Source organism: Pogoniulus pusillus, chromosome 1 (genome assembly GCF_015220805.1).
Source record: "Pogoniulus pusillus isolate bPogPus1 chromosome 1, bPogPus1.pri, whole genome shotgun sequence".
NCBI classification, from domain to species: Eukaryota; Metazoa; Chordata; class Aves; order Piciformes; family Lybiidae; genus Pogoniulus; species Pogoniulus pusillus.
In genome coordinates, this window is record NC_087264.1 from 21,812,417 (window position 1) to 21,824,043 (window position 11,627).

The window sequence follows — 11,627 nt, forward strand, 5'->3', positions numbered from 1 at the left end:
ATCCATGCAGGCTGCACAGTGCAGTTCAAGTAGGCACTGTGGTAAATTAGATCAGTTGAAGATGTTTGCTGCTTCAAAATGCCACTGTTGTGGAGCAGTGAGTCCTGTGAAGGCTGCGAAGTGCTGATTAGGCTGTGAGAAGTGCATCTGACTTAGGAGATTTTACCCCATCTTTTCCAGAGGTCAGGCTGTTATGCTGCTGTATAAGGTCCTTTGGAGAAGCTGTCCCCGTGCAGTCACACACCTTTGCTTAAATGTGTGTTAAGGAAAGCAGCGCTGCTCTTGCACGGAGCAAACAGGGGGATCTATGCACACCGTGGAGTTGCATGATGTGCACAAACTCTGGTGTAAAGCATGCCTTGCCTTGCTGTGGAAACGTGTGCCAAGGCATTAGGGGACTCCTTAAAGGAAATTCTCCACTCAGTTTGCCAGCCTGTCTGCAGCTCTTCCTTCTAATAGCCTGAATCACAAAGATCCCCTGCAGGGAAGCAGAGACAGCAGCCCAAGCCTGTAGCAGGCTCCATTATCATGCCTGTCAATGTTGTCTGGAAACCCCTGGTCAGCCTGCAGAGCTGCTAAATCCAGTGATGCATATCTGGGTTGATCTTCACCACTTGCTGCACCAACCAAACTGTTTTTAAAGTGCCTAGAGAACAAGGCTGCAGTGGGCCCTCAGAGAATTGCAGAGTTGTCAGGGTTAAAAGGGACCCCAAACATCATCCACTTCCAACCCCTCTGCCTTGGGCAGGGACATCTCACAGTAGATCAGATTGCCCAGGGCCACATCCAGCCTGGTCTTTAAAACACCCAGGGATGGAGCTTCCCTGGGCAACCTGTTCCTGTCTCTCAAGACCCTTATGGTGATGAATTTCTTAACATCCAGTCTGACTCTACCCGCTCCTAAGTTTTGCTCCATTCCCCCAGTCCTATCACTACCTGACATCCTAAAAAGTCCCTCCCCAGCTTTCTTGTAGGGCCCCTTCATTTTAATGGAGGGCCACAATAAGGCCTCCTCAGAGCCTTCTCTTCTCCAGACTGAATAACCCCAACTCTCTCAGCCTGTCCTCATAGGAGAGCTGCTGCACCCTCTGATCATCCTTATGGCCCTACTCTGGACACGTTCCAGCATGTCCATATCTTTCTTCTAATAGGAATTCCAGAACTGGACACAGTTCCCTCCCCAAGGTGTGGTCTCACCAGAGGGGTATAGAGACTGGCAACGTTTTCAGGTTGATGAACACTGCCTATTTCAGTCCTTCCCTAGCTGCCTAATTAAAACCATGGCTTCTTTTTTTGTAGCAGAGGACCCCTAAAGCTCTGTAGGTTTCCTGTTTTGGCCATCATGCCTCCACAACAGTCTGGAAGATAGTGAAGAAAGAATGTGCATTTCCCATCTTTAACTGTGCATTTAATTTATGACTTTAAGAGCTTATTTTCTAGAGGAAAGTTGTTTGGAATTGGTCCCACCATGGTGTCAGTAGCTTCCTTAATCTGGCCAGAGGTGGTGACGGCAGGCAGGGACTCTTTGGTGCTTAGAGTGAGCTCTCTTGAGCTAGAATTCTGCAGGGTGGAGCGGGGAATTCTCAGTTCCTGTGGTAGCTTATGTATGGTTTGATGGGAACATCCAAGCCCTGGGGCAGAGGGGAACAAGCAAAGGGAAGAGCAGCTGCCAAGCCATGTGATGTGGTGCAGCAGTGCTGTTTGCAGAGCTGAGCACTTGAATGGTTTTGCCAGGCAAAGCTCCACCTCACATGCAGGTCTCCAATACGGCTGTAACACTGCACCCCTGAGCTTCAGCTGGGTTTCCTTGTCTGTTCCTGGGATGCCCTGACAGCTAAGCTATCTTAAGTGTGTTGCCAACGATACCTGCCCTCACCTACTCCTTTACTGGAACTTTTCCATAGAAGATGAAGGCTTCCCACTGCCTCTGCCTGCTTACCTGCACTCGGGTTACTAGCGAGACACAGGGCCTCTGACACTGTGGGTAACAAGCAGTGCTGCAAGCAGTTCAGTGGGAGATGGAGATCTTGAGGCTTCTGAGCATCAACTGTTTTTGTCATTCAAATGCTCTGAAGATGCGATGAGCTCTCTGAGGAGGAGCTGTTCCAAGAGCATTTTTAGCACATGCTGAAATGTCATTGTGTATCTAATGTTGTGCACTTTTTATTTTTCTTCCCTGTCTTCCTCTCTGCATGTCCTTCTCCCTCTCTCCTCACCCACTGCATGGTGCAACCGTTTGTTGCTTTGGTCTCCACCGTGTCTCCCTCCCTCTCTGCTCCACACCGTCACCCCACTGGCACTGCATGTCCTGCTGCCTGGCACACCGCATAACCAGGACCACTCCGGCACACTTGGCCCTGAGGAGTTCAAAGCCTGTCTCATCAGCTTGGGTTACGATATTGGAAACGATGCACAGGTACTGAATGCTAGTGGGGAACACAGCCAGATGGTAAACTCTGGGAAAATAACAGTTTTTTCCTTTCTTTTCTTGTTTGTCTTAATGCATCTGTCATTGCTGTCCTCCTGTTTGGCTACTTGGCTGTCACTCTGCTATCCCACTTCCTCCCTAAACGTACTTCGCTGTCTATTCCTTTTTCATTCTCTAATTCTTCCTTCTGGGAGAATTCCTTTTTGTGTCTTCAAACTATTCCATTTACTTCTCTGTCACTTTACACTCCTGTGCTGCTCTGTTTCCTCCCCTGTCTTGCTCAATATCTTTCTTCTTTTCTTTTGTCACCTATGTGTTCCTTCTGTGTAAACTGTTCCATGTCCAACACCACCTTTGCTTCTCCCTGATTTCTCTGACTATCTTTTCCTCTGTTGTCCTATAAATCCTTCCTTCTGTCTCCTCTCCTTTGAAACTCATCTTTTGTAATGTCTTCTGTGGGTTCATTTCTTCCTGGACTGCTCTCCCTTTTTCTCTTGGCTTTTTCCACCTTTGCATCATTCCCTGTAGAAGAAGACTGGTATGATGGATTGTGAAGATTTCCGAGCCTGCCTTATCTCCATGGGTTACAATATGGTAATGTAGAGCCCTCTGTCACTCCTGTTCAAAGTGATTCTTGTAGGCACCTTCAGGCACAAAGGGAGAAGACAAATGCAGGTTTATCTTCCAGAGAGGTCAGCAGTGGATGTTAAACCTCATGCTATAGTTGTACATGAAAACTTCTTGTCTCGCTGCGGTGGCTGAAGGGGAAAATGTGCACATCCTCATCTAATCCCCCTGTGTTTCAAGTAAGAATTACACTTACCAAGCTGCGTAGCTACAAGTGCTACAGTAAGCCTCCTTGTATCCAGACCTGTGCTTTGCACAGGGCACACAACTTTCTCAGCCCAAGTATCAGTTGAATGCATCTGAAGCAGATGCCGCCCCATTGCTCAATACACTCAAATGCTGCTCCTCTCGTTATTCCCACTTATTTCACATCTCTTCCTGGATGTGGAAGTTCAAGTTCCAGTCGTCTTCACTGGAGCTTTTGCCTTCCCAGCACACCTGCACGTTCAGAACAGTAACATGTTCTGAACACCTTGAAAGGCACAATAACAAATAGGAAGAGCTTCGCCAAAGAGCAAGAGAAGAGTGTAGCATGAAAATATTCAGCTGTGCTCTCAGTGTCTTTGCTCCTGGCATCAAGCAAAGATGTGTTTGTTCATCTCACCCATCAGTCCATTATAAACACAGACTCTTTAGTGTAGCTTGCTAAGCCACAGGACCATTGGATTAGATACCTTAATTACTCTTGAAGCTCTGCTGTTCTAGACGCTATACTGTTCTGTTTCTGTGGTGGAAGAGCCTATTCCCAGGAGAAGACTCGTCTCTGCTGTCCCCTCCTCCTTACCTGGGAAAGAAAGAGTCCCAGAGATGGGAATGGATGATCTTCTGTTTATATGCATTCAAAAAAGGCACGCAGAAGACTACACAACAAGCTTTTAGCTTCTGTAGGAAGAAACTTCTCTGTGGGACCTACCCCGTAGAGGCTACTTCCCTGGACCACTCCAGATGTGCAAGTCCTTGTTTCCAAAGCATGTCCAGTTAAGATGAGCCAGATACTGTTCAAGACCCCAGAGGCATTTTTTTTCCTTTCCTGATGGTTTCTGTTCTGGCAGCTGAAGAGAACTGTAAAAGTTCTCTTCTGGTAAACAAAAGTAAAAGGATTTGAGGAATGCAGACCTTGCTGGAGCCCTCTAGTACAGATGTGTGAGACAGAGAAATATGTGTCTTCCCCCCACAGTCTGTGTTGTATTGTTCCCTGATAGGAGCATTGTTCTAGAGCTAGGTGGAGCTGGATGTCCCCCTGGGGCACAGCTGCCTAAGGACAAGTGAGTGAGAAGCATTTGTACGGACAGCAAAGCTAAAAAAGCGATGCTGTTGAAAAAGAAAAACCCAAACCAAAACAACCAAACAGAAGTGATTTCTGTCTGGCTTTGCTTTCCTAGCTGTGATCCTGCTGCTGAGCAGTTTTTCACCACTTTCTGACACTGCTGCCCAGACGTCCAGGCTGACATGACTCTCTTGTTTCCCAGGGAGAGGCAGAGTTTGCCCGCATCATGAGCATCGTCGACCCTAACCGTATGGGAGTGGTGACGTTCCAGGCCTTCATTGACTTCATGTCCCGGGAAACGGCAGACACAGATACTGCTGACCAGGTCATGGCTTCCTTCAAGATCCTGGCTGGAGATAAGGTCAGGCTTCACACCTTCATTTCCTGCGTCTGCATTGTGCCTGCTGTCCTTCCTCCCTTTTATCTCAGAGTGCAAGCGCTGAGGGAAGCACTCTCAGGAGTGAGAAGCTCAACAGGAGCCAGCAGTGTGCGCTTGCAGCCCAGAAAGCCAAGCAGAGCCTGGGCTGCAGCAGCAGAAGTGTGGCCAGCAGGGCCAGGGAGGTGATTCTCCCCCTCTGCTGTGCTCTGCTGAGACCCCACCTGCAGTACTGCATCCAGTTCTGGAGCCCCCATTACAAGAGGGATGTGGAGATGCTGGAGTGTGTCCAGAGCAGGGCCAGGAGGATGCTGAGAGGGCTGCAGCAGCTCTGCTGTGAGCACAGACTGAAAGAGTTGGGGCTGTGCAGTCTGCAGAAGAGGAGGCTCCCAGGTGACCTTCTTGTGGCCTTCCAGGATCTGAAGTGGGCTACAAAAAATCTGGGGAGGGACTTTTGAGGCTGTCAGGGAGTGGCAGGACTGGGGGGAATGGAGCAAAGCTGGAGGTGGGTAGGTTGAGCCTGAAGGTGAGGAGGAAGTTGTTGAGCATGAGAGTGGTGAGAGGCTGGAATGGGTTTCCCAGGGAGGTGGTTGAGGCCCCATGCCTGGAAGTATTTAAGGCCAGGCTGGCTGAGGCTGTGGGCAGCCTGCTCTAGGGTAGGGTGTCCCTGCCCATGGCAGGGGGGTTGGAACTAGCTGATCCTTGTGGTCCCTTCCAACCCTGACTGATTCTATGGTTCCATGATTCTATGATTCTATTTTCACAGGAACATTTTGTCATGCTGGAGGAGTGCAGGGCTAAAGTGTAAGTTAATGAGCAGCCTGCCAAGGCACTTGAAAGCCTTGTTCAGCTGTCAGTCAGAACTTTGCTGCCCACTCTTGCTTTAAAAATTTAATTAAGAGCTTGGTTGCAGTTTGTTATTTTAGAATGTATGAACAAATGCCACAGATGGTTCTCCATTAGACTTGGAAAACTATTAATGACTGACAGCTGCACACCGGGGATGACCTTTCTCAGATACAGATCTGACACCAGCAGCTCTTATACAAAGCAATGGCAGAGTTACACTGAGGCTAGGCTCAATATCTGCTAGGGGAGCATCTCTTCATCGTAGATATTGGACAAAAGCAGTAAAACTCAGGAGGATGACACCAATTAATTTCTTTATCAGTGCAACCAGATGATTAAAAAAATTATGTAACCTTATTTGTCTTGCATAACAATCCCCACTAATCTTTTATGTAACTGAACAAATGATATGAGGACAGGCTACGAGAGTTGGGGCTCTGCAGCCTGGAGAAGGGAAGGCTTCGAGGAGACCTTAGAGTGGCATTCTGAAGGGAGCTACAGGAAGGCTGGGGAGAGACTATTGACAAGGTCTTGTAATGACAGGATGAGGAGGAATGGGTTTAAAGTGGCAGAGGGGACATTGAAACTGGATGTTAGGAAGAAGTTCATTCCAGTATAGGTGGTGAGACACTGGCACAGGTTGCCCAGGGAGGTTGTGGAGCACAGAATCACCAAATGTGATCTTTGATCACATTTGGTGATTCTGTGCTCCACAACCTTCCTGGAAATGTTCAAGGCCAGGTTGGATGAGTCCTTGAGCGACCTGTTCTATCTGGAGGTGTCCCTGCCTATGGCAGGGGGTTGAAACTGGCTGATCCTTGAGGTCACTTCCAACCTAAACCATTCTGTGATTCTATGTTTAAAAACTGTTTTGACTGAAAAAAAATAGTATTGAAGGGACCAATTCACAAACTTAAGAAAATCTTGGTCCTATAGCAAAGTTCCTTTGCCTCTTCTAAGCAACATATTTGGGGCCTTGAATGAAAAATGAGACTCAAACACAGTCTTTCTAGGACTTAGTTGGGCAGAAAACTCTCCTTACTAAGAAAAGAAATAAACCACAGTCCTTGGAAGAAAGGGGTGCTCCACTGCCTCTGGTATTGCTTAATGGAGAGCTGGCCAGAAACCAAAAGACAGGTTTCAAAGCCCATCTGTGTTCTTCTGGACTCATGTTGAACTCAGACCATTCTATGATTTGTTCTATATCTGCCTGTACCACTAATGTATTGCTGTATTTGCAAATGATTTGATTTATTACACTTGAAATGTAGGATTGGAAGGAGCTACCCTTAAATCCAGCAGTGTTTTCCATCTTTCAATGATCACAGGATCCCAGGCTCACAGGATGTTAGGGGATGGAAGGCACCCAAGGAGATCATCAAATCCAACCCCCCTGCCACAGCAGGACAATGCTATCTAACACAGATCACACAGGAACACATCCAGACAGGCCTTGAAAGGCTCCAGAGAAGGAGACTCCACAACCTCTCTGGCAGCCTGTGCCAGTGCTCTGGGACCCTTACAGGAAAGAAGTTCCCCCTTGTGTTGAGCTGGAACCTCCTGTGCTGCAACTCACACCCATTGCTCCTTGTCCTATCCCAGGGAACAGTGAGCAGAGCCTGTCCCCCCTCTCCTGGCAGCCTTCAGATACTTATAAACATTGATCAAATCCCCTCTCAGTCTTCTCTTCTGCAGTCTAAACAGCCCCAGGTCTCTCAGCCTCTCCTCATCAGCCATGCCCTCCAGTCCTCTACTGATCCTGGCAGCCCTCCACTGGACCCTCTCCAGCAGATCCCTGTCCCTCTTCAACTGAGAAGCCCAAAACTGAAGGCAGTATTCAAGATGAGGTCTCAGCAGGGCAGAGTAGAGGGGCAGGAGACCCTCCCTTGATCTGCTGGACACGCTCTGCTTAATACACCCCAGGATCCCATTGGCCTTCTTGGCCACAAGGGCACATTGCTGTGCCATGGGTAACTTGTTAGCCACCAGCACCCCCAGGTACCTCTCCACAGGGCTGCTCTACAGCAGATCACCTCCCAGTCTGTACTGGTGGATCCTCTTGTCATACTTGGTAGTGTAGACAACCATGAGACCTCTTCTTCAGGCTTCTACCTCACTGAAGCTAGTCTTACTATCTTTCAAGGCTTGAAATTCCCACCTGGTTCAGCTAAGCCCTTCACTGAGTAAATAGCTCCTTTTGGACACAGTATTGCTTATTAACTCTTTTAGTCTGTTAAATTGATTTGTCGGTGGTTAGTGTGCTCAAAGTGACTGGAACATGAATCAGAGAGGATTTCATTATGGAGAAAAAGATCTCTTACTCACTCCCATCGTTAAACTGAAAGGTAGAGAGGGGAAAAAAATACCTCAGAAGTGGTTAGAGGGGAGGGAGAGGTGGTGTGAAATCTGAGCCATTGTTCAGGCAGACCAATAACGCCGTGAGTCAGTCAGCCAAAGACAACAATGCTGATTAGCAAACAGGCAGCTGCTGTTACCTACTGCGTGGAGAGAAGCCAAGCAGCATTAGCTCAGCTCAGCCAGTCTCCAGAAGCTGAACTTATGGAAGGAGTTTTGCTGCCTTATTAAAAATGGCTGCTGTGCAAGGCAGGGATTGTTGGGAGAACTGTGGAAGCAACAGAATCACAGAATGGTTTAGGTTGGAAGGGACCACAAACATCATCCAGTTCCAACTCCCTGCCACAGGCAGGGACACCTCCCACTAGAACAGGTCACTCAAGGCCTCATCCAACCTGGCCTTGAACACCTCCAGGGAGATTGTGGAGCACAGAAGCACAGAGTGTGATCAAAGATCACAGCAGTACATACAGGCACATATAGAATGAATCACAGAATGCTTTATGTTGGAAGGGACCTCAAGGTCATCTTCAATCCCTTCCAACATAAACCATTCTATGATTCTGTCTTTGAAGGTCTCTTCCAGCCCCTAACATTCTGTGATTCCTCCCGAGGTGTATGTGAAGCAAGCTCCCCATGGGAGTGCACAATACTGGTTGAGTTGCTGGGGTCCTGTCCCTGACTGCTATTTCCTATGGGAGGTGATCTGCTGGAGAGCAGCCCTGTGGAGAGGGACATGGGAGCACTGGTGGATAACATCCATGGCACAGCAATGTGCCCTGGTGGCCAAGAAGGCCAATGGGATCCTGGGGTGTATTAGGAAGTGTGTGCAGCAGATCAAGGGAGGTTCTCCTGCCCCTCTACTCTGCCCTGCTGAGACCTCATCTTGAGTACTGCCTTCAGTTTTGGGCTTCTCAGTTGAAGAGGGACAGGGATCTGCTGGAGAGGGACCAGTGGAGAGCTACCAGGATGATTAGGGAACTGGAGCACTGCCTGATGAGGAGAGCCAGAGGGACCTGGGGCTGCTTAGTGTGAAGACTGAGAGGGGATTTAATCAATGTTTAGAAATCTCTTAGTGCTGGGGGTCAGGAGGGGGGGGGACAGGCTCTGCTCACTGCTCCCTGGGATAGGACAAGCAGCAATGGATGGAAGCTGCAGCACAGGAGGTTCCAGCTCAACACAAGGGGGAACTTCTTGACTGTAAGGGTCCCAGAGCACTGGCACAGGCTGCCCAGAGAGGTTGTGGAGTCTCCTTCTCTGGAGCCTTTCAAGGCCTGTCTGGATGTTTTCCTGTGTGACCTGACCTAGATTGTATGGTCCTGCTGTGGCAGGGGGGGTTGGATTCGATGACCTCTTTGAGTCCCTTCCAGCCCCTAATACCCTGCGAGCCTGCTTCCCCGAGGAGGCAGGGGGTGATAGTTCCCCCTGAGGCAGGTCAGCTCGCTGAAAGCAACGATCCTCTTTCTCCTTTGTCCTCCTTGCAGAACTACATCACTGTGGACGAGTTACGGCGAGAGCTGCCTCCCGACCAGGCGGAGTACTGCATTGCTCGCATGGCTCCCTACACCGGCCGCGACGCTGTGCCTGGTGCCCTGGACTACATGTCCTTCTCCACGGCGCTCTACGGTGAAAGTGACCTTTAATTTCCCTTCCGCCCCACCACACGCTCCCTCCCCCCCTCCTCATTCCACACGCCCTTTTTTTTTCTCTTTGCAAAGCAGCCTCTGCTCCGCTCTGTTTTATTTTCATTAGATATATTTTTGTTGGGGGGGGTGTTTTTCCCTGTTTTGCTTCAGATAACAGATCACATTTTTAAGCAGGGCATGGGGGGGGGGTGGGAGGGAGGGATAGGGGAGGACATTGACACGGCACCACCTACCTTGCCCTTTAAAAAACGAGTTTACAAAATTATTTTGTGCAGAAAAAAAAAGGAAAAAAAATATAAATAAATAAAAATATTTTATTATAGAGGGAAAAAAAAAAAAAAACCACAAAACGAAACGAAATAAACCAAACGAAAAAAAAAAATATTTTTCTCCACCGGATTGAAACTTAAAAAAGGTTAAGAAGATTGCAGCAGATATTTTGTCGTCGTTGTTGTTGATTGTTTGTTTGTTGTTGTGACATAGGAAGTTGAGCACAATGTTACATTCCATCCTTTCCCCCCCCAAAAAAGAACCAAAAGGCAAGGACTAAAAGGCCACTCTTAACTTTTTACATTTGAGTTTGTCTCTTTTATCACCTTTTACCTTTTTTTTTGTGGGGGGGAGGGGGTGGGGGGAAGGGCACACGAGTGCATGTGTTTGCTGGTTCACTCATTTCATGAAGATATTTTACAATGAAACTTTTGCAATTGCTGTGTTTTCTAAGGGAGAAAAACAAAACCAAACCTATTGGGATTTAATGTACACAGCTCCTGTTTTCATATTTAATTAAAACCAAAAGAATTTACAATATGCCTCCTGCGTTTATCGGTGCACAACTTTTTTGTTGCTGGAGAGTTGTCTGGATTCGGAACATGGAAAGCTTGAGAGTTGATAAACTTTGATATTGCTTGTCACAAACCATATTAAAAACTTCTTGTGATAACAAATCGAGGCTTTATGCGTTTGTAAGTCAGTTCCTTTCATCCTCTTGACTGGGTGCCACAAACAAGGTGAAGGGAGTCCAAAAGGAATGGGTTCTTAACTGAAATGACAATGCTTCAAAGTCAGTTTGTTTCATCCTCTTGACTGGATGCCACAAACAAGGTGAAGGGAGTCCAAAAGGAATGGGTTCTTAACTGAAATGACAATGCTTCAAAGTCAGTTTGTTTCATCCTCTTGACTGGATGCCACAAACAAGGTGAAGGGAGTCCAAAAGGAATGGGTTCTTAATTGGAATGACAATGCTTCAAAGGCAGACACGTCTGGATGGGTGGGCAGAGGCCAATGGGATGAGATTTAACAAGGCCAAGTGCAGGGTTCTACACTTTGGCCACAACAACCCCAAGCGGCACTGCAGGCTGGGGACAGAGTGGCTGAGAGCAGCCAGGCAGAGAGGGAGCTGGGGGTGCTGGTAGAGAGGAGCTGAAGATAAGATGAGGCATCAATGTGCCCAGGTGGGTAGGAGAGCCACCCTGGGAACAGCATGGCCAGCAGGACAAGGGAGGTTATTCTGCCCCTGTGCTCAGCACTGCTCAGGCCACACCTGGAGTGCTGTGTCCAGATCTGGGCTCCTCAATTCAAGAGAGATGTTGAGGTACTGGAAGGTGTCCACAGGAGGGCGCCAAAGCTGGTGAGGGGCCTGGAGCACAGCCCTGTGAGGAGAGGCTGAGGGAGCTGGGGGTGTGCAGCCTGCAGAAGAGGAGGCTCAGGGCAGAACTCATTGCTGTCTACAACTACCTGAAGGGAGGCTGTAGCCAGGTGGGATTGGGCTCTTCTGTCAGGCAAGCAGCAACAGAACAAGGGGACACAGCCTCAAGATGTGCCAGGGGAGGTCTAGGCTGGATGTTAGGAGGAAGTTGTTGTCAGAGAGAGTGATTGGCATTGGAATGGGCTGCCCAGGGAGGTGGTGGAGTCACCGTGCCTGGAGGTGTTGAAGGCAAGCCTGTCTGGGGCACTTAGTGCCATGGTCTGGTTGATTGGCTAGGGCTGGGTGCTAGGTTGGACTGGATGAGCTTGGGAGGTCTCTTCCAACCTGCTTGATTCTATGATTTGTCTCCCCTGTAACTTTGCACTGTTGTT

The 11,627-nt window shown here is 48.5% G+C and overlaps 1 protein-coding gene across 6 annotated transcripts in view; it reads left to right on the plus strand.

The window, feature by feature from the left end:
• The window catches only part of ACTN1 (actinin alpha 1), a 123,195-nt gene extending 112,700 nt beyond the window's left edge, over window positions 1-10,495 (plus strand). For 3 of the 6 annotated variants that reach the window (XM_064143644.1, XM_064143652.1, XM_064143681.1), the window contains 3 exons: window positions 2,336-2,416; window positions 4,525-4,683; window positions 9,387-10,495. In XM_064143644.1, the coding sequence (XP_063999714.1) occupies window positions 2,336-2,416; window positions 4,525-4,683; window positions 9,387-9,545 (399 nt within the window). In that variant the 3' untranslated portion in view covers window positions 9,546-10,495. Of the gene's footprint in view, window positions 1-2,335; window positions 2,417-2,956; window positions 3,023-4,524; window positions 4,684-9,386 lie in introns of all 6 variants that reach the window. The other 3 variants (XM_064143673.1, XM_064143663.1, XM_064143690.1) reach the window with 2 other exon arrangements.
• The last annotated feature ends 1,132 nt before the right edge of the window (window positions 10,496-11,627 follow it).